Source organism: Monodon monoceros, unplaced genomic scaffold (assembly GCF_005190385.1).
Source record: "Monodon monoceros isolate NGI ecotype Baffin Bay Population unplaced genomic scaffold, NGI_Narwhal_1 Super_Scaffold_20, whole genome shotgun sequence".
Taxonomy (NCBI): domain Eukaryota; kingdom Metazoa; phylum Chordata; class Mammalia; order Artiodactyla; family Monodontidae; genus Monodon; species Monodon monoceros.
The window spans coordinates 90,006,240-90,029,472 of NW_021703777.1; the positions used below are offsets into that span (position 1 = coordinate 90,006,240).

At 35.8% G+C, this 23,233-nt stretch overlaps 1 protein-coding gene across 1 annotated transcript in view; it reads right to left on the bottom strand.

Moving 5' to 3' along the window:
* Positions 1 to 23,233, bottom strand: part of SLIT2 (slit guidance ligand 2) — a 143,236-nt gene that overhangs the window by 46,099 nt on the left and 73,904 nt on the right. The window contains exons 19-22 of the mRNA XM_029234935.1: positions 21,609 to 21,680; positions 20,842 to 20,913; positions 18,963 to 19,034; positions 16,066 to 16,229 (exon numbers count right to left, since the gene is read on the bottom strand). Coding sequence (XP_029090768.1) covers positions 16,066 to 16,229; positions 18,963 to 19,034; positions 20,842 to 20,913; positions 21,609 to 21,680 — 380 coding nt within the window. The remainder of the gene's footprint in view (positions 1 to 16,065; positions 16,230 to 18,962; positions 19,035 to 20,841; positions 20,914 to 21,608; positions 21,681 to 23,233) is intronic.

The following is a 23,233-nucleotide window of genomic DNA, read 5'->3' on the forward strand; positions in this document are numbered from 1 at the left end:
TGAATCTGCACCCTGTGAAAAGGAGACCCCAAACACAGTAAGTTAAGCAAAATAAGAAGATAGAGAAACACAGAGCAGATGAAAGAGCAAGGTTAAAACCTACCAGTAGAAACAAATGAAGGGGAAATAGGCAGTCTACCTGAAAAAGAATTCAGAGTAATGACACTAAAGATGATCCAAAATCTTGGAAATAGAAGGAAAAAATACAAGAAACATTTAACAAGGACAGAGAAGAACTAAAGGGCAAAAAACAATGATGAACAACACAATAAATGAAATTAAAAATTCTCTAGAAGGAATCAATGGCAGAATAACTGAGGCAGAAGAACAGAAAACTGACCTGGAAGATAAAATAGGGGATATAACTACCACAGAGCAGAATAAAGAAAAAAGAATGAAAAGAATTGAGGACAGTCTCAGAGACATCTGGGACAAAATTAAAAACACCAACATTCGAATTATAGGGGTCCCAGAAGAAGAAGAGAAAAAGAAAGGGACTGAGAAAATATTTGAAAAGATTATACTTAAAAACTTCCCTAATATGGGAAAGGAAATACTCAATCAAGTCCAGGAAGTACAGAGAGTCCCATACAGGATAAATCCAAGGAGAAACACACAAAGACACATATTAATCAAACTATTAAAAATTAAATACAAAGAAAAAATATTAAAAGCAGCAAGGGAAAAGCAACAAATAACATACAAGGGAATCCACATAAGGTTAACAGCTGACCTTTCAGCAGAAACTCCGCAAACCAGAAGGGTATGGCAGGACATATTTAAAGTGATGAAAGGGAAAAACCCATAACCAAGATTACTCTATACCAGCAAGGCTGTCATTCAGATTCAACGGAGAAATTAAAACCTTTACAGACAAGAAAAGTTAAGAGAATTCAGCACCACCAAACCAGCTTTACAACAAATGCTAAAGGAACTTCTCTAGACAGGCAACAGAAGGGAAGGAAAAGACCTACAATAACAAACCCAAAACAATTTAGAAAATGATAATAGGAACATACATATCGATAACTACCTTAAATGTAAATGGATTAAATGCTCCAACCAAAAGACAGAGACTGGCTCAATGGATACAAAAACAAGACCCATATACAGGCTGTCTACAAGACACCCACTTGAGACCTAGGAACACATACAGACTGAAAGTGAGGGGATAGAAAAAGATATTCCATGCAAATGGAAATCAAAAGAAGCTGGAGTAGCAATTCTCATATCAGACAAAGTAGACTTTAAAATAAAGACTATTACAAGAGACAATGAAGGACACTACATAATGATCAAGGGATCAATCCAAGAAGAAGATATAACAATTGTAAATACACATGCACCCAACATAGGAACACCTCAATACTTAAAGCAAATGCTAACAGCTATAAAACAGGAAATCGACAGTAACACAGTAATAGTGGGGGACTTTAACACCTCACTTACACCAAGGCACAGATCATCCAAAATGAAAATAAATAAGGAAACACAAGCCTTAAATGACACAATAGACCAGATAGATTTAATTGACATTTATAGGACATTCCATCCCAAAACAACAGAATACACTTTCTTCTCAAGTGCTCATGGAACATTCTCCAGGATAGATCATATCTTGGGTCACAAATCAAGCCTTGGTAAATCTAAGAAAATTGAAATTGTATCAAGTATCTGTTCTGACCACAACGCTATGAGACTAGATATCAATTACAGGAAAAAAAATCTGTAAAAAATACAAACACATGGAGGCTAAACAATACACTACTAAATAATCAAGAGATCATTGAAGAAATCAAAGAGGAAATCAAAAAACCTAGAAACAAATGACAATTAAAACAGGACGATGCAAAAACTTTGGGATGCAGCAAAAGCAGTTCTAAGAGGGCAGTTTATAGCAATGCAATCCTACCTTAAGAAACAAGAAACATCTCAAATAAACAACCTAACCTTACTCCTAAAGCAATTAGAGAAAGAAGAACAAAAAAACTCCAGAGTTAGCAGAAGGAAAGAAATCATAAAGATCAGATCAGAAATAAATGAAAAAGAAATGAAGGAAATGATAGTAAAGATCAATAAAACTAAAAGCTGGTTCTTTGAGAAGATAAACAAAATTGATAAACCATTAGCCACTTTCATCAAGAAAAAAAGGGAGAAAACTCAAATCAGTAGAGTTACAAATGAAAAAGGAGAAGTAACAACTGACACTGCAGAAATACAAAGGATCATGAGAGATTATTGCAAGCAACTATATGCCAATAAAATGGACAACCTAGAAGAAATGGACAAATTCTTAGAAAAACACAACCTTGTGAGACTGAACCAGGAAGAAATAGAAAATATAAACAGACCAATCACAAGCACTGAAATTGAGACTGGGATTAAAAATCTTTCAACAAACAAAAGCCCAGGACCAGATGGCTTCACAGGAGAATTCTATGAAACATTTAGAGAAGAGCTAACAGCTACCCTTCTCAAACTCTTCCAAAATATAGCAGAGGGAGGAACACTCCAAAACTCATTCTACAAGGCCACCATCACCCTGATACCAAAACCAGACAAGGATGTCACAAAGAAAGAAAACTACTGGCCAATATCACTGATTAACAGTGATGCAAAAATCCTCAACAAAATACTAGCAAACAGAATTCACCAGCACATTAAAAGGATCATACACCATGATCAAGTGGGGTTTATCACAGGAATGCAAGGATTCTTCAATCTACGCAAATCAATCAATGTGATACACCATATTAACAAATTGAAGGAGAAAAACCATATGATCACCTCAATAGATGATCAAAAGCTTTCGACATATTCAACACCCATTTATGATAAAAACCCTCCAGAAAGTAGGTGTAGAGGGAACTTACCTCAACATAATAAAGGCCATACATGACAAACCCACAGCCAACATCATTCTCAAGGGTGAAAAACTGAAACCATTTCCTCTAAGATCAGGAACTCTTGTTCCACTCTCACCACTATTATTGGTTGTCCATGCTCACCACTATTATTCAACATAGTTTTGGAATTTTTAGCCACAGCAATCAGAGAAGAAAAAGAAATAAAAGGAATCCAAATCGGAAAAGAAGAAGTAAAACTGTCACTTTGTAGATGACATGATACTATACATAGAGAATCCTAAAGATGCTACCAGAAAACTACTAGAGCTAATCAATGAATTTGATAAAGTAGCAGGATACAACATTAATGTACAGAAATCTCTTGCTTTCCTACACACTAATGATGAAAAATCTGAAAGAGAAATTAGGGGAACACTCTCATTTACCACTGCCATGAAAAGAATAAGTTTCCTAGGAATAAACCTACGTAAGGAGACAAAAGACCTGTATGCAGAAAACTATAAGACACTTATAAAAGAAGTTAAAGATGATACAAACAGATGGAGAGATATACCATGCTCTTGGATTGGAAGAATCAACATTGTGAAAATGACTCTACTATCCAAAGCAATTTACATATTCAGTGCAATCCCTATCAAACTATCAATGGCATTTTTCACAGAACTAGAACAAAAAATTTCACAATATGCATGGAAAAACAAAGACCCTAATAGCCAATGCAATCTTGAGAAAGAAAAATGGAGCTAGAGGAATCAGGCTCCCTGACTTCAGGCTATATTACAAAGTTACAGTAATCAAGACAGTATGGTATTGACACAAAAACAGAACTAGAGATAAATGGAACAGGATAGAAAGCCCAGAGATAAACCCACACACCTATGGTCACCTTATCTTTGATAAAGGAGGTAAGAATATACAATGGAGAAAAGAAAGCCTCTTCAGTAAGTGGTGCTGGGAAAGCAGGACAGCTACATGTAAAAGAATGTAATTAGAACACTCCTAACACTATACACAAAAATAAACTCAAAATGGATGAAATACCTAAATGTAAGGCCAGACACTATTAAACTCTTAGAGGAAAACATAGGCAGAACACTCTACGACATAAATCAGAGCAAGATCCTTTTTGACCCATCTCCTAGAGAAATGGAAATAAAAACAAAAATAAGCAAATGGGACCTAATGAAACTTAAAAGCTTTTGCACAGCAAAAGAAAAAATAAACAAGACAAAAAGACAACCCTCAGAATGGGAGAAAATATTTGCAAATGAAGCAACTGACAAAGGATTAATCTCCAAAATTTACAAGCAGCACATGTAGCTCAATATCAAAAAAACAAACAACCCAATCCAAAAACAGGCAGAAGACCTAAATAGACATTTCTTAAAAGAAGGTATACAGATTGCCAACAAACACATGAAAGGATGCTCAACATCACTAATCATTAGACAAATGCAAATCAAAACTACAATGAGGTATCACCTCATACCAGTCAGAATGGCCATCATCAAAAAATCTACAAACAATAAATGCTGGAGAGGGTGTGGAGAAAAGGGAACCCTCTTGCACGGTTGGTTGGAATGTAAATTGATACAGCCACTATGGAGAACAGTGTGGAGGTTCCTTAAAAAACTAAAAATAGAACTACCATATGACCCAGCAATCTCACTACTGGGCTTATACTCTGAGAAAACCATAATTCAAAAAGAGTCATGTACCACAATGTTCATTGCAGTTCTATTTACAATAGCCAGGATATGGAAGCAACCTAAGTGTCCATCGACAGATGAATGGATAAAGAAGATGTGACACATATATACAATGGAATATCACTCAGCCATAAAAAGAAACGAAATTGATTTATTTGTAGTGAGGTGGATGGACATAGAGACTGTCATACAGAGTGAAGCAAGTTAGAAAGAGAAAAACAAATACCGTATGCTAACACATAGATGTGGAATCTAAAAAAAAAAAAAGGTTCTGAAGAACCTAGGGGCAGGACAGGAATAAAGATGCAGACGTAGAGAATGGACTTGAGGACACCTGAAGGGGAAGGGTAAGCTGGGACGAAGTGAGACAGTGGCATGGACATATATACACTACCAAATGTAAAACAGATAGCCAGTGGGAAGCAGCCACATAGCATAGGGAGATCAGCTCAGTGCTTTTTGACCACCTAGAGGGGTGGGATAGGGAGGGTGGGAGGGAGGGAGATGCAAGAGGGAGGAGATATGGGGATATATGTATATATATAGCTGATTCACTTTGATATAAAGCAGAAACTAACTCACCATTGTAAAGCAATTATACTCCAATAAAGATGTTAAAAATATATAAAACAAATAAAAAAAAAAAAAAAATTATCAGTGCAAATAAAAATGCAATAATATGCACCTGCCCTGATAATATTAGTCCAGTACTGTTATTTTCATACAGGAGATAGAGAACACTGCCACTTTTATGCTTAGGACAAGAAACCAAAAATGAAATCTTCATTATATCCTCCCTCATGTCCCTTCAGTTCAGTTTGTTAGCACATTAACACAGGCACAAGATGAGTGAGATTTCTTTGTCTTCCTTGTCGAGAAGAAAATACTGCTGAAGCGGTCTCTACTTGCAATCTCACCTTTTGTGATACACATTAAAAAAATGTCATAATCCATGAAAGGTCTAGATTAAATGCAGATTCAGTTGAAGATACATTCCTTTGGCCACACATATTTGTTCCACAAGTGGCATAAAATGTAGATATTGTACCATCCTCAATAAAATTATGTTCCATTGATGCTACTCTTTGCACTGTTTGTGAGAGCGCACTAGACTGCCTTTTGGCAACTGTCTGATGGGTACACTCTGTCAGAGTGACACTTTTATATTTAAAATACAAATATTTTATAACATAAACATTAATTATATTTTTGCTTTCACCATCAATCTCTCTGTAGTTCCTTATCCTCACTGGAATTACCAGTGACAATTCTAAGTGTATGTCTCACCACACATAATTTCTAGCAAGGTTATCTGAGGCAGCTGTATAGCATCCCTCCCCTGCCCCTACTCTTCTACCACTGCTCTAAGCTTCAAGGTACCTCCACCCAAAAAGCTGTATGACTTCTGCTAATATAAACCACCTTTAATCAAAATTTTCTACAGATTAGAGACCAACAGTAAGCTGTTGGTCTACTTACAGAAACTCACATATGAAAGAAAATGTGAAGTAACATGGTGGCCATTAAAACTCTTTATACCTAAATATTCCCTTACCCTAGGAAATATATATTCATATAATGGTTTTGGAGTACAATCCAAAAAAGGACAGCGTTCTATACTGTTCAGTTTTCCTATTAACAAAAACCCTGAAATATGTTTACATAGAGATTCCTGTTTCTTTTTCAACTATTTGGAAATAAATGACAGTTCTGGGGATCACTATTAATGGGAAGGGTTGGTGTTTGCTCCCAGTGACACCTCAATCGCTAGGGGAGGCCTTGCCTGTATCTCCTCTGCTTTTTCTTGGTACCAGAAAAACGAATGCAGTTGTTGTATCAAATTACAGTTGGGAAATTGCTGGGATGAATACTGAAGTGAGCCATGTAGAAATTTAATTTCTCACCCTCCTCCAATGTATTTATCAAATAAATTTAGCTATTCAGTACATTGGGGAAGTAAATGTAGCAGTTAATTAGAGCAGTATGTTAAATTAATGTCATACCCCACAATAAATGGCTTTGTGTTTGCTAAAATGATCACACTTAGAATCAGCACTAGGAAAGGAAATATCTAAATGGTAATGGATTCCTGAGCTAGGCTAGAAGAAAGAAGACTCTTAGAACAAAGGCATAGGGTGAAGCAGCTAAGAATGTACGCCAGCAAAACAGCACGTCCGCAAATGCAAGGACTGTAAACATTCATCTGGCTACTTCCCAAGACCTTGAGGAAAATTGTCTTTTAGTCTAATTCTGTGCTTTCAACCTCAAAAGACTATAGTTTGAATGGAGGGGTTCAGGGCTGGCAGTTTCTAAGTTTATTCTGTGGAATGTGACATTTTTCAAAAATTATGTTTGATTATTTAGATGAGAAGCTCGAGATTGTTTTAGAAAAAAAACTGGGTATGTTTTGAAGAATTATTTTAATAGAGTATGCAGATAATGAAATTGCCAGGCTGAAGCAGCCTCTGTCCAGTTTTTAGCACAGTCGAGATTTATTGAATAAATATCCACTGAACCATATTTGATTAATAAGCACTATCTAATTTCTCCACTTTTTTTTCCAGGACCAAGTTTCATTTTTAATATAGCACGTCTGCTCAACTATTTTCAGTATCTGCAATTCCTTATTGCAGATATATGGAGGGAGTATATGGAGGTATATGGGGTATATGGAGGGAGATTGTTGCTCTCCCATACATATTCAGTTTAGCTACAAGAATCAAAATAACAAGATTTCTCATGTGCACAGGCTTCTTCTGATAAGTTCCTAAACCCACAAACTGTTCTGGCGGCATCAGGTTGAGGAATATATAAAATATTGAATTCTAATTTCTTCAGCTTGGTAAAGTTGACTACTAATAGCTACCATTCTATTTGCTTCTCCTTTTCTCAAATCCCTCTTTTAAAATCAATTTTTCAAAGATAATTTCTTATTTCTAGCACTTGAGCTTGAGTGAAAGGTAATTCAAAAGATGTTTATGAATTATAGAAATTCCAAATAGCAGCATTCTCTGATATGTCCAAATGTCTTAAAATGGTATGATTCCTTTTCCTATTTAGATTATAATTCCACCTCACTAAATGTTCTTCTTATAATGTGATTTTTACATCCACTTGGTTTATCTAAATCCATTTATTTTTACATTCTAACCCCTTGGAACTATATCCTTTGTATCTGGTTCTCTTCTCTCATTCATCTTCCCACCCATATTTTGCTTCTCTTCTAAGTCTACCTTCTATCTTGTCTTTGCCTTCAATCTGTGGTTCATTTTCCATCCGGGACAACTTCTCTGAGACCCTTTCTTGCAAAGTTCTTATTCAAGGGTAATCACATCTTTAATCTGTTTCTATAACAAGGAGATAATATCAGAGCCAAAGGGATATGCTAAAGTCAAAATAAAATGGTAGAAGGGTTAGCATAGTTCTCTAAGAGAAAACCAACACGTAGAATCTTGCACACTTGATTGGTCCCAGATGAAAAGAAGACGTCCAGGAACAAGAAATAGACAAGCTCTTATCATAATGTGTAGTAATCTTAGGAAGAGAATCAGAAGTCAACCAGGCCAAGTTAGTGATCTAGATGTGTTACTTAACTATGGAATTAGGAGAGTAATGGCAGTCATCTCAATGGGTTGCTTTAAGCTTTAAATGAGATGCTAATGAATTCTGAGCACAGAATATAGTGAGAACAAGCACAGAAGCCACAGAAAGTTCTGACACTCTTTAAAGCCTAGACATCCAAAGAAGGCAGGGGCTGGGAGGGACATAAGTGGTTTACTTAAAAGGAGAAAAGAGAGTAAGTCTTCCTCTGTATGTTTGTTCAAATTTTAGCACAAAGGCAAATTAGAGCTTGCTGTTTATTCATTCATTGCAAGTTCACTGAGTACCTTCAGTCTATGCCAGGAGCTTTTGAAATCTGGAAAAACTGTAGGGGCTATTACTAACTAAAACAAGGGAGAGTGGAAATGGGCACCGAGAGATAATTTCCCATTGGGTAACGACACCTAGAGTTAATGATTTTATGTTTTTAAGGACTGCAACTGTGATTTGTAAATCTGGCGTGGATAACCACGAGGAATAACAGCACACAATTAAGAAGGAGAGGTTCTTTTTGTTCTTGCATTGATGCTTGGCAAGGAACTACAACTTGCTTGCTGATACAACTTCACCAATCTTCAAACTTTCTTTCTTCCAAAAGCCAGTTCCAAGAAGTGTTAAATTATTGCCAACACATTAGCCCTCAGAAGATGTGTGCCACAGAGGAGAAAGATGTCGCAGAGGAGAAAACAAATCTAGCTTCCTGAATACAAATGTTTACTAATGTCACTGAAATGAAGGCCAGTCTAGGATATCTAGATTGATTTAAGATTAGGTCTTGACTTAAGAGTGTTCTCTAGCATCAGCTTTATGGAGTGGAGTTGTGTTTAGCTTAATAATTCAAAGGGAAAACGAGCAGAAAGTTTGGTTAACAATTTGTCTTTGTCAGTTACTTTAACTTTGATGGAAGAACTGCTGGACTGCAAATCCACTAAAGCTTGTAGGCTGACTTGCTTACTTGACTCAAATCACTAGCTATGCACCTGACACTAATATTGCCACCCACTGAGAATTGTATCTCACTTTGACTTATGACTAAAAGCTCCAAACACAAATTTCTAACTATATCCCAGAGTCTGCCTTCATTCTGGTGTCCCTTGGACACATGAGTCAAATAGTAGAACCCTCTAGTACTGCCCTTGTATAAAGTCAGATGTACATCAAAGACAACTCAGAAAAAACAAAGGGGGATATTTGATATTGGGCATAACTAACTAATAGTTCAGTAATAGAGACATCTATGGATCAACTACAGGACAGTTGCAAGAGAATGTGGAAAATGGGAAAGCATATTTTGGAATATGTGTTTTAAGTTTCTGCAAGCCAGCAAGGGGGAGGAATTCACTAGGTGAATGGAAATATGAATCTGAAGTTCATAAGAAAAGTCATGGCTAGATACTTGAAGCCACAGGACCAAAATCAATTAAATTAACAGGGCTAAGGAGAGAACCCCACATATGTCAATATTCAAGAGTGGGTAAGAAAGAGATGTCAGCAAAGGAATGAAGAGGCAATGGGAATGTACAAGAGGGAGCAGTGGCCACTACTGTCTAAGATGAAGAGGGCAAATAAAGAAGCTAAAAAGAAGCTATTGAAATGGGCAAGAGGGAAGTCACTGGTATCCCTATAGCTTCAGTGGAGGGGTAGAGATGGTCCCTAGGTGATAGGGGGGTTAAAATCCTACAAATTTGCATTTTATAAATGGTTAAACAAAAACATGAAGATGGGTATTACACCTCTGGGATTCCCTGGCTTGGCCATTTGCTACACACACATATGATCTTAAGCCAGTAAATAAACTTCTTGAAGCACACTTAAAAGAAAAAGAGCAATAATTACTTCATGGAATTATTGTACCAGAGATGATATAGATCTATGATATTTAAGAATGGAACACAAATCATTAATTCTCATCGCCTATTAAAATAAATGTCTGTTAAAAATTGTCTAATGTTTTAAGTTTTTTAAAAAGTATAATGAAGGGCTTCCCTGATGGCGCAGTGGTTAAGAATCCGCCTGCCAATGCAGGAGACATGGGTTCGAACCCTGGTCTGGGAAGATCCCACATGCCGCGGAGCAACGAAGCCCGTGTGCCACAACTACTGAGCCTGTGCTTTAGAGCTCACGAGCCACAACTACTGAGCCTGCGCGCCCAGAGCGCGTGCTCCGCAACAAAAGAAGCCACTGCAATGAGAAGCCTGCGCACCACAACGAAGAGTAGCCCCAGTAGCCCCCACTCGCCGCAACTAGAGAAAGCCAGCGCGCAGCAAGGAAGACCCGACGCAGCCAATACATACATACATACATATGTACATAAATAAAATTTATTTAAAAAAAAAAGTATAATGAAAAACAGCCCTTGTTTGTTTTTTAAAGATGGTGCTTTTGGCAAATAACTATGTAGAAACCTGAATATTTTCTTTAGTCAGCGAGCAAATCATAGTCCCCCAAAGCTAAGGTTATTTCAAATTTATAACTATGTTCTAGTGATACTAAATCTGAAAATGTAAAAAGGATTTGACAAAGTTTTAAATACTATTTCAAAACAGATCTAACTAGTAAAGTTTTCACTACTTTAGGTTAAATTATTTAATCACCTTCATACTTTAATTAAATGATTAAGGACAATATTAACTAATAATTTTGAGGAAAAAAGAACCAAAAGACCTTGAACTTGTCAAGAACACCCCCCAAAAGGAAATGTTGATCTCACTGGGAAAAAAAAAACGGACAATATTACAATGTTATTATTGAGAGATGTGGAATTTTTCCCAGAAATTCCAGAATCTAGAGGATTCTTCACCTATAAAAATAGCAGAAGAGATCAACCATGTGGTGGTGGAATGTTGATCATTCTGGGATGTGAAAAGGTCCCAGGTTTCCCAACCCCTTAGCTGATCTTTACAGATAACGAATGAGGTATGTTGAGCACCATACCCCTGCCTCTTCACTGGGTTCCTGGCTACCAGACACCTGACCACTGGGGGCTGCTTTCCCTGATTCGTGCTCCATTCTCAGTTCCACTTGACTCACTATAAGAGTCTCCTGATGCCCTGATGGACCTGGTGGTATCGGTTACAATTCCACAGTTGTTTGGTTTGGATATACATTATTAATATTGTATATATATTTCTATCACCAAACTTCCATATCGTTTTGCAATTATCCATTTAAATGTTATCTATCAGTAGAATATAAGCTCCATAAAGGCAGGGGTTTTTCTGTCCTATTTATTATTGTATTCTTAGTACCTTGGATCTGTGCCTGGTGCATAACAGGAACTCATAATATTTGTTGAATGAAAGAGGCAATATACCACTTGTTTCCTTTAGACTGTTCACTCCTTACCACATTTAAGTGCTTAATAAATGTCTGTAAAATTAAAAGTGAACAATTTAGTAGCCTGCATAGCTAAAGCTTCCTGAACCAAGAGCAATAAAGGGAATATTAGAAATTAACAGTATTCTACATTCCACGCTGACGTTTTCAAGGAAAACCTGGAGAGGGAAAAACCCTTCATTTTCTGCTTGAGCATTCTAATATCATCTGATATTTAAAAGAGGAAGACAGGACATTTGGGTTATAAGAACAAGTCATGACCATCTGCTTCCCATTCAAGAATGCCCTAATCTGGGTATTAATTAAACATGCTCTGATAATCTATTTCATTCATTTCATTTATTTCTGTTGTGCGCTGAAACTATGAGATTATACTACAAAGAAAATACTCTGAAAAATGTAAGATAAAAATTGTATTGAAAGAATTAATTACTCAAAATAATATTATTGTCTTTTCTAGCAGAGAAAATATTTAAGTTATATTTAAATATAGCTATATAAACATGCTTTCAAATAAAGAATGTTCATCTTCCTGCTGCAATTTGAAATTACATATTTACAAACTTTAATATTAGGAGTATGTACTTACATGATTTTCATGAATAAATAAAACACATTAAAACTGGCACAAAAGTTAAAATATAAAAACCTCAAATTATAAGATATTTAAAGAAGCGTAATTTTACTGCTTTCAAGCTCATAAAGCATGTAAACTCAAAAACACAGTACTCGGTAGATTTCCCAGAGTTAATTATTTTAATGAATGGATTAGAATACTTTGTCTTTACCAATCCATTTTTTATGAGTAAATATTTCTCGCAAAGAATATGAGAGTGGTTCACAATATTCTGACAAATATCGAGAAATGCTGGCAAAGATCATTATGAGTTTCAATGTCTGCTATCTCTCTAAAATTATGTTAAGTTATAGAGGAACTGAGTAAATCTTGAAGTTTGCTAAGTGCAATTACACTAAATTTGTTGAGTTCTGAATGTCTACACTTCTTGCCAACTGGCCTACACCTATGCTGTCTGCTTTGTAGTTTAGGATGTACCTTGAAATATGTGTGATTTGTTAATTCGATGAGTCAGTGAATATTAAATAAACTGTCAAAGTTCCAGCATTTTCCTATATCACAGCTGGGCTCCTGCAGTTCCACCCACCTGTAGCTCAAGTCCTCACACTTGCCTGCTTATCCAAACAACTGGCTTAGACACTCTTGTAAGAAACCTTTCACAGCCGCTCTCTGACAGGATTTCTTCATCTGAGTCCTGTAGCAACAGCACTATGCAATATGGTAGCCACTAGCTACATATGACTATTTAAGTTTAAATTTAAATACAATTTAAAAAATCATTTCCACAGTTGCCTTAGCTACATTTCAACAACCACATGTGGCTAGTGGCTACCATATTGGATAGCACAGGTATGGAACATTTCTATCACTGCAGAAAGGTCTATTAGGCTACACTGATCCAGACCAAAGCATATTTCCATTCATGCTATACTAAGAACAAAAGATACTATTAATGAAGAAAAGGTCAAATCAATTAGACAAATCTTGAGTTAAACAGACATTTATGCATGTATGTATGTATGTTTGTATTCACTGGCCTTCTGGGAACATTTAACAAATTAATGTGGGGACTTCCCTGGTAGCACAGTGGTTAAGAATCCACCTGTCAATTCAGGGGACATGGGTTCAAGCCCTGGTCCAGGGAGATCCCACATGCCGCAGAGCAACTAAGCCTGTGCGCCACAACTACTGAGCCCATGTGCCACAACTACTGAAGCCTGTGCACCTAGAGTCCGTGCTCCACAACAAGAGAAGCCCATGCACTGCACCTAAGAGTAGCCCCCGCTCGCCGCAACTAGAGAAAAGCCCGTTCGCAGCAACGAAGACCCAACACAGCCCAAAATAAATAAATAAATTAATTAATTTTAAAAAAATTAAAAAAAAATATCTTCACAGAACTCTAAGCTTTAAGAATTGAAGATAAACACCAGCAGTTTTCAAAGTGGAGTGTGAGTATCCCTGGGTACAGAGAGTGTAACAGAATCAGTCTGCAGTTGCTCAACTTGTCTATATACTCTTTCTAGAATCAATCTGCCCAATAATATGCCTACAAGTAAGTTTTTATGCCAGTTTCTCCTCCCCTATCTCCCCTTTGACAATCTTCTCCACCTTACAAAAAAATGATATACTTCTCAGCCCACCAGAAATTTACCATGGGGCACTGCCCCAAGGAAGCATCTGAGGTTACAAAAGAATAATTTAAAACACTGGTTATTTGCAAAGGCTCTTGCAATCAATGCACATAATCCCAGAGAGGCATTTCCAATAAAATTTTAATTTCAATTTTGAATAAATATTAGCATATTGATAAATAATTATGCTGTTGCAATCAGCGTTGCATTAAGCATTATTGACAATTAATTCTAATAAAAATTTTAAAACTCATAGATCTTTAGTGGTAGGAAATTTTAAATATTCAAATTATATACATATTTTTGGTAGTGAAGAATGATACATTTCTCTGAGGTACTGGAAATAGAAATTCAAGGAGAAAAATCGAAGTTCGAGGAAAAAGAGCAACATAAAATATTGAGAATCTTGTTTTTGTTTCTTTTAAAATTGGCTGTGATATTTAGATTCCACAAAATACATTTAAAAGAATAATAGAAGAGTGTTGTTTTAAGATATCAATATTTACAATGCACTGTGAATTACATCTCCTGTTACCATTTATAACTATGAAATAACATCAGATGACCACTTAAAAATGTTTGGAGGAGGGAATACAGTTTTTGAAAATTCCTTCTTTCACCAACAGAACATAGCATGCCATCCCACATCATATTTTTGCTAGTGTTTTGAAATGTTATAATAATAAAAATGGCAGCTAACCTATACTGAGAGCTGTTGTGCGGAAGGCAGTAAGCACGTTTTATATATATTAAATAAATGAATCCTTTTCCCCCAACTTTATTGAAAAATATTTTACAAATATAATTGTATGTACTTAAAATGTATAACCTGATGATTTGATATACATATACACTGTGTAGTGATTAACAAGAGCAAGATAATATACATCCATCACCTCACATAGTTAACTTTTGTGTGTGTAGGGGGAGAATGCTTAAGATTTACTCCCAGAAACTTTTAAGTATCCAATACCATATTATTAACTATTGTCACCATGCTGTACATTAGATCCTCAGAACTTATTGTCCTTATAACTGAAAGTTTGTACCCTTTCACCAACATCTCCCCATTTTCCCTCTCCCCCGGCCCCTGGAAACTACCCTGCTATTCTCTGTTTCTGTGAAAACGACATTTTCTTTTCTTTATTTTTTTTTTTAAGATTCCACTTATAATATCTCATCTTAAAAAACCCTTTCTGGTATGTATTATCATCACCTCTGCCTACAGACGAGGAATCTGAGCCACAGGCTGGTTAAGCTAGTAAACTAAAGTCACATAGCTATTGAAAATTGAAGCTGGGATTTAGCCCAGGTGAAACCAGGCTGGTCTTCATTCTGTGATTCACTGCACACTATTACCTACTTAAATATGTTTTCCCACCTACATGATCAAGTGTTGAAAGCTTATCTTTTCAGGTAGGTCTGCAACTTTCTCTATGCTCCACAATACCCAAGGTTTAGTTTTACCCATAAAACAAGTTTAATAAGCATTTGCTGCTTACACATTTAGAATTTTTAAGAATCTCTCTCCTCCCTCTAATAATTAAAAGTGGCCCTCTTGAAACATCGAAAATTAAGGATTATAGTAACCTTCTACCCTATTTTTGGTAAGAAACTTAAATCCATATATTTGACTAGAAAAAGTGGAAAGATATACAAAACAAGTCTAATAGTGATTATCTTTTGGTATTGTCATTAACTGTTAGATTTAGATCTTTAGTTTCTTATCGTTTACATTTTCCTATTCTTTAGATTTTCTATGTTGGGCATAGATTACTTTTGTAATAAGAGAAGAAAATATTTGTTACTAAGCCACTGTGTAGAATTCACAAGTACATAAAACAAAGGGAAAAGAAAAGGATCCAAACAAGCAAGAAACAGCACCATCAACATAGGAAGAGTGAAGCACAGGAGGTGAGTCGGAAGGTCTGGCCTGAACACTGGGGAGGGCTCATTTCTCCTTACCCGGAATCAGGAAGCCACAGGGCCCTGGCAGGCCTAGGAGCAGGGTACACATTCAGACAAAGCAAAAGCAAAATATTTCACTTGTTAGAGGCTATGAGAGGAATTTCCAGAAATTGTGTACTCTTCATTTCTCCATACATTTTAAAGAAAACTTAGTCATTTCCAATGGGTTATTTCTGTGATTTATTTCAAAATAAATTCTTTCCTTGGGCTCCTCATGTAACTGCTCTGTCTTCTCCAAGTATGGGAAGAAACAGTAATTATTTATTGGAGTTTTTCAGCTATACCCATAAAATCTAGCAGCCCATGGTTTTCTTTTTTCTTTTAAATTAATACGGTGAAGTTTTATTTACAGAAGTACAACTGGTTAAGAACTATACCTTGACATGTAAATTTTTTGGAGGGAGTTGTGAGTAATAGTTTATCTGCCATTTCTCCAGGACCAGCACAGCGAGCAATTCCTGGTTCTTTGTATTCCGACTTTACCCAGTCGGATAACCACTGCATGTTACAATCACAGTAAAGAGGGTTGGCTCCAATTGCTCTGTAAAACAACACAACAAAAGCACACACAAGTATGGAAGCACCGTTATTATTTCCTAAGGGACCATAATTTATGGTGATGTTCAGTAGAAAATCCCTATCGATCGATTGATAAAAATTTAGAAGAAAATGGAGGCATTGGGGATTCCCCATTTTCCTGAATTATGTGCAACTGCGATTTAGTGAGTTGTCACCAGTGTTAACACTTACCTGGCTTTACAAAGTCTCCTTGTATTTGCAGACAGGTTTATACTGTGTGCAAGCACACGCCAAATGCACATTAACACTTCCTTCATTCACCAATGATTTACTTAGAACCCAATCATTATGCCAGGTTCTGGGGACCCAAATATGAATAATACATTATTTTTAACCCCAAAAAACTCCTTCTGCAAAGGAGATTAACATAGACTCATACATACAAGTAATTTTCATTAGAAGTGGTATAGCAGAAGAATTTACAAGATAACTATGAACAGAGGGTAACTCTTCTGGGAGACTGGAGGTTTAAGAAGTCTGAGCTTTTAGATATTTAGTTTCAAGTACGTGGAAAAGGTTGGAAAGGATGCTTCAGGGTAAAGGACCAGTAAAACGCAAGAAGATAAGGAAGGGCATAAAATACTAAAGGCGTATAAAGTTAGTTCCCCAGAGCTGATTTGGAATTCCATTGGACGTTTGTCCCTTTAAAGTTTTTCATTTTAGAACTTTGGTTCCTACTCACATAAGCAGTTGTAGTGATAGGAAAAGTAATCAAGATAATGCTTGATTATAAATGCTAGCTATTTATTGTATCATTATGATATACAGGAATTGTGCTAAGCCATTTATATGAATTACCTCATTTTATCCTAAATAGAAACTCCATGAGATCAACATTATTAACCCATTTTACAGATTAAAAAACTGAGGCCACAGATGTTAACCAATGGATTCACAAATTTGCCAATCTTGGGCACAAGTAGTGTGTGCATAAAGTAGCATTTAAAAACTGATTAATGCTGATTTATAATTAACTTCAGATTACTAATGTTTCTAGGTATATAGTCTAAGCAAAATTATTCTTTTATGAAGAGACTTTCAAAATATACTTACAAAACCGTAATACTTTATATTGCAGCTGTCTTAATGCCAAACTCTAGCCAAGAATTGAAGTAAATGTTATGCTCATATGCTCAAACCTTTCTTTTAAATTAAAAATGAGGAAAATGATGTTTTTGAGTCATTTGATCTCATCTCTACTGACATTTGCTAATCCTTACTATGCCAGGAGAAACAGTAAAAACTGTGAATGGAGCATAGCTCTCTCTGGTCTGGGGTGTAAAAGACAATTGCATAAAATGAAATACATGACAAATAGGATGCATGACAAAGAAGATTCAAATTGCTCTCCCTGTTGGGGAGGAGGGTCACATAAAGGACAATCCTACTTAGCTCAAGCAGCACCTTTCCCACGTAGCCTTTTCTGATTCATCACCCTAACACTAGCTGAACAGCCACTTCCTCCTCTAGACGGCGTTCCCTGCCGCAGTGCTGCAGTCCTGCACCCCTGAGCCAGGGGTCTCATTTACATGGGATCTCAGGCAAGTGACTTCCATGGAGTTTGTAGAGAAGTGGCCCTGATGTCAACTTTGAGGTCGGAGCAGGGGCTCACACATGAAAAAATGGAGGTCTTGCCTCCAGGGACCTAGTAGTTTAATGTAATGGAAGGGATATTGACAGCAGCAGTCCCATTGACAAAAACCTACACTGATAACACAGCCCCTATAAGGGAAATTGAGATGTAGCATGATTGACTAATGGCTCCTGTTCTCTGCCCATCCCCTTCTCTCAATTTTCTAAACTTCTTATCTTCTTGGGGTTTGGTAGACTTTGAAGAGGAGGGCAAATCCAAAAAAAAAAAATCCAAGTAACCTCTTCTGGAGAACCAAGGGCCAACTGATATTGATATTTAAGCTGAAGTAGATAACTGTCACCAGGTGATGCCAAACTCAGCCTGACCTAAGAAGGCTTTGGATTCTAGGGCTGTTCTCTGAACTTCCTTCCAATTTGCCAAGGCCTTAACACTACAGCTAAAAATAATGGAACAATGGAATTTAACCCAGTTGTGTGCTTTGGACCTCATTATTAAATTGTTTTATTGTACTTCCAAGAAATATGGAGGTACAAACAGCCTGCTATGAGAGAGAATGCAAAGGAAACAAATTTCAGCCAATATGAGGATTTGGCTGTTTCCCTCTCCCACACCATAATGTCTTAAATTTTGTCTAATTTATTTCTGCATGGTGCCACAGTCAGTGCTGAGTAATATTTGCTAAATAAATGAATCCAGTTTGAGCAAATCAGGATAGGCTTCCTTGAGGAGGTGATATTTGGGATATGACTTGGAAAAGCAGGGTTTGGGCAGACTGAATTGAAGGGGAGCTGATATTTAGAATCAGAGAACATTAAAGAAAAGGCATAGGCTAGGAAGTTGGGGAGCCATGTTTGTAAGAAGAGACATTTTTGAAAGCAAAGAGAGCTCAACTAATGGGGAGTTAGGGCCAAAAGGATAAATTAAGGCTATTTTGTAGAAGGCACCATATCTAGATTGAAAATCTTTACATCTTCTTTAAAGATGGAACCAATCACATTTTATGATGTGACAATAAAAATGGTGGCAGAGGACCATTTGTTCCAAACTCACTTGCCAGGGAGAGTTTGACCCTAAACCCACATTCATGAACTAGATACTCACAGGTGTGATAATGCAGAAAGATCGTTGAAAGCACCTTCAGGCACAACTGAAATGTCATTTCCATGTAAAGAACTAAAAGCAAGAAAAAGCAAAATTAAATTTCCTATTATTTCAGGGAGTTCAGAAAAATCCCCATGCATATATGAGACTTTAGTTTATAACAAGCTTTTAAAGTTAGTGTAGAAAAGATGGTGTATTCAATAAATAGTCTTTACACAACTGGGTATCTATTTGGGGATGCAAAATGTTAGTTCCTTCTTCACATCATATGCATAAAGTAAATTCTAGATCGAAGAGTTAAATGTAAAAATAAAACTGAAAGTGTATTAAAATATAGACGAGCTCCTTTTTATAAACATGGGATATGGAAGGCCTTTTTAAAGCCCTATATTCTAAAACTCAGAAATCATAATGGAAAAGAGTGATAAATTTTTGACAATGTAAAATATATCCATAATATAAAAGATTACAAAACAATAAGGTCCTACTGCATAGCACAGGGAACTATATTCAGTATCTTGTAATAAACTATAAGGGAAAAGAGTATGAAAAAATATATACATATATGTATATATGTGTGTGTGTGTATATATATATATATATACACACACACACATATATAACCAAATCACTTTGCTGCAACCAGAAACTAACACAACATTGTAAATCAACTATATTTCAATTAAAAAAAAAGATTACATATAAAAAACAGAATGGGAAATATCTCCAACATATGTAAGCTATAAGGATTAATTCCTTTGTAAAAAGACCTGCAAACTTAGAGTCAAGTGCATAAAGGCAGGTATATTAATAAGGAAAAGACAAAGTAACCACAGAAAATGGGAACTGATACAATCAGGCTCATAGAATAAGAAATACAAATGCTCAATAAACAAAATATACTCAAATGTTCTAGTAATTGGAATTGCAAATTAAAAGAGGAATGGAAAATAATGTTCCATCTGTCATATGACAAAAATGAAAGGATTAATAATACTCAATATTTACAAGAGTGCTTTGAAATAGGTACTCTGTTAAAATAGCATTGGTGGAAAATAAATTTGTAAATTGTTTGGGGGACAACAGGATGACTACTTTTGGTATTCTCCTAATATGCTTGACAGTAAGATGGATGTATAGGATGTTCATTCCAGCACTGTATAGAATAACTAAAATTTGGAATCAAACCAAATGATAGTAAAGATGAGGATGCTTAAATAATATATGGTCCCTTCATTCTATGGAACCCTCTTTACCAGTTAAACAGTTGAGGGATATTACATATGATGGAATGGAAAGTGTAAAGTCTAAAGCATATTGTTAAATAAAAATAGTCAATGACAGGCTAAGAAAAACCCTATTTATGGTTTTTAAATTATACAGCTGTAGGCATACATATATCAATACATAAAAACAAACATAAAAAAGGACCAGAAGAGAACATTGAAGTGTTTAAGTGTCAATTCTGGGGAGAGGATTGGGATTGAGGAGCACATTTTATTTCATGTACTTTAAGATAAATTTTGTATAGTAAAAATATGTTGTGTTGCATTATATAACTTTTAATGAAATTAAAATTTCCTATATTTCTTGCAAAATTAGTTAGATCTATATAAAACTACATCTTAATATCATATATTATCAAATAAGTCACCCTAGCAACAACATGTTACAAAAGAGAAAATTATGTTGTCCAAGTTAAAGCTGTTGAGAATTGATACCGTAAGATAGAATTTTCCCATTTCCAAATTTTTAGTAAATCCGAATTTATATAACCCAAAATACCCCAAAATAAACAAAGCAGTTAAATCATTAAAAAGACAACCCCAAATCCAGATGCCTGAGAAAAGAAGTATTTTGTTAAACATAAGATGCTTACAGTAATCGAAGGGACTTCAATCCATCGAAGGTTCGAGGAGGAATGCATCTCAAACGGTTGTAACTAAGAATTCTGAAAGCAACACGTAAGCCAATTTATTTTACTCAAGTATCCCCAAATGGCCAAATGTCATTTTTAAAAATAAAGCAGTTAAGCAAAGGGTTACTTTAGCATCTTATAAATTGAGAATATTAACGCATAATATCCTTTCAATCTTTGTGCTATTTCGCCAATACAACATATTTATTTCTAAAATACAGTCTAGAATGCTTCCTACCACTGCTGTTGCTGTTGCCTCAACCGTGTCCTTCCTAAGGTGACTTCCTCTGAAAGTCTGTCTTAAGGATCTCTCCCAAACCTGCCACAAATGCAAATTATTCTTTGTTTCTTTTATAGAACCCAACACTTTTTTTTTTTTTTTGCGGTACGCGGGCCTCTCACCGTTGTGGCCTCTCAGGTTGCGGAGCACAGGCTCCGGACGCGCAGGCTCACATGGCTCACGGGCCCAGCCGCTCCACGGCATGTGGGATCTTCCCGGACCGGGGCATGAACCTGCATCCCCTGCATCGGCAGGCAGACTCTCAACCACTGCGCCACCAGGGAAGCCCCCCAGCACTTTTTATACTATCTGTATTTGTTTACTGAGGTTTTTATTTGTCTGTTTCTCCCAACAGTATTAACATTCCTTGAGGGCAGAAACTCTGTCTTGTTTACCAGGAATGTCCAGTGAATTAAGGAATTAACTTAGTACCATACTTCCTACTCACAAGGTGAGGAGCTGGGTCATGTTGCTGAAGCTCTGATTAGAAAGGGTGCTTATTCGGTTGTTACTTAAGTCTCTAAAAGAGAAAAAGAAAGAAATGGAGTCTACTGTTACCATAGAAATTGACATATTAGTGATTCTTAGAAAGAAAAAGTTCTTCTTGCTCACAGTTATAGCAGCATTGTTAGGACTCAGCTTTTATCTGAAAATAACAAAACATTGGGTAATCCTCTGGGGTAGACTGTAATGTTATTCATAATTATTCATGCCCAAGCCTGCTGAAATTAGAAGTGACCATGTGCCTTGCTTTGGCCAGTGAAGTGTGGGCACCAGCACTGGTTTCACTTCAGAGCAGAAGCTTTAGAGCTGAGACTCTTCTCATATTCCTTTGCTCCCACCTCTGCAAGGCTCCTATGTTCCACAGAGAGGCCGTACCCATTGCCTGGTCCCAGGGCAAAGACACGTGGAGGCCATTCACAACAGACACATTTGATAGGTGAGAAATAAACCTTTGTTCTTGAAAGTTCCATCAGTTACACATACTTTATCTTCACTGTCACAGACAAATATTCAAACTGGATAACTGAAAGAATCCCTCATTTAGTTACATTACAATGCCATCATTAAAAACAACACCATAATTAAAAACTTTGCCTGGCAAAGTCACTGGCCCCTAGATGGTCCTTAGTAAATGTCTGTTTAATAAATGATAAGTAAATGAGAGAGATGTGGATTTTTTATCAATGCTAAATGGGTATTTATAAGTGTAATTTGTACTACAGGTTGTAATTTATATTCAGTGAACTTGATCTTATTTTTATTATATATAATATATACATGATATATATAATATAATGACATATAATACATATTATAAATATAATATTGTAATGTATAATGTATTTTAATATATAATAACATCTATATAATGACATATTATATATATTTAGCATTTTGCTTTAGAAAAAATTAGTAAATATATACATACATTCACTCACATATATACGACAATGTGATACACATATTAGTGAATATTCACTAATTTTTATCTAAAGCGAAATGCCAAATATATGACTAAAGGAAGATTCATGAATAAATGGAAGATTATGGGTCATAATTTATGTTCATCTATGTCTCTGTGTGTACTTATGTTCACTATATTTTTCTGAAGCGAAATATGTGAAGAAATGCAAGGTTCAGAAAAGCTGCTGAAGATTATCCACATTCCCTTATTAAAATACCAAAGTATCAGTAAAATGGACCAATGAAATTGTGAAAATGGTAGGAATGTTATAGGAGCTTTATAATCCATCTTCTTAGTTGCTGAAGTACTATGGCTAAATTTAAAAAAATAAATAAATACATCGATACTAGCAGAAGTTACTTGCCTAGAGTTGTATAATGAGTCACTGGTAAAACCATTTCTGGATCTATAAATTCTCATTTTTCATTTCCAAACTGGTTTTAAATAATCACATGCTGTCTCACAAATGACCCAATTCTGCTGAAGTGACCCTTTGTAAATTGCAACAATTTAATGGTTTATTTAACAGAACAAATGTATGTAATCAGTTCTTGCTGCTATTAAATAAATAACTAGAGGCAGAACAAGGTATCTTAGAGGATGTT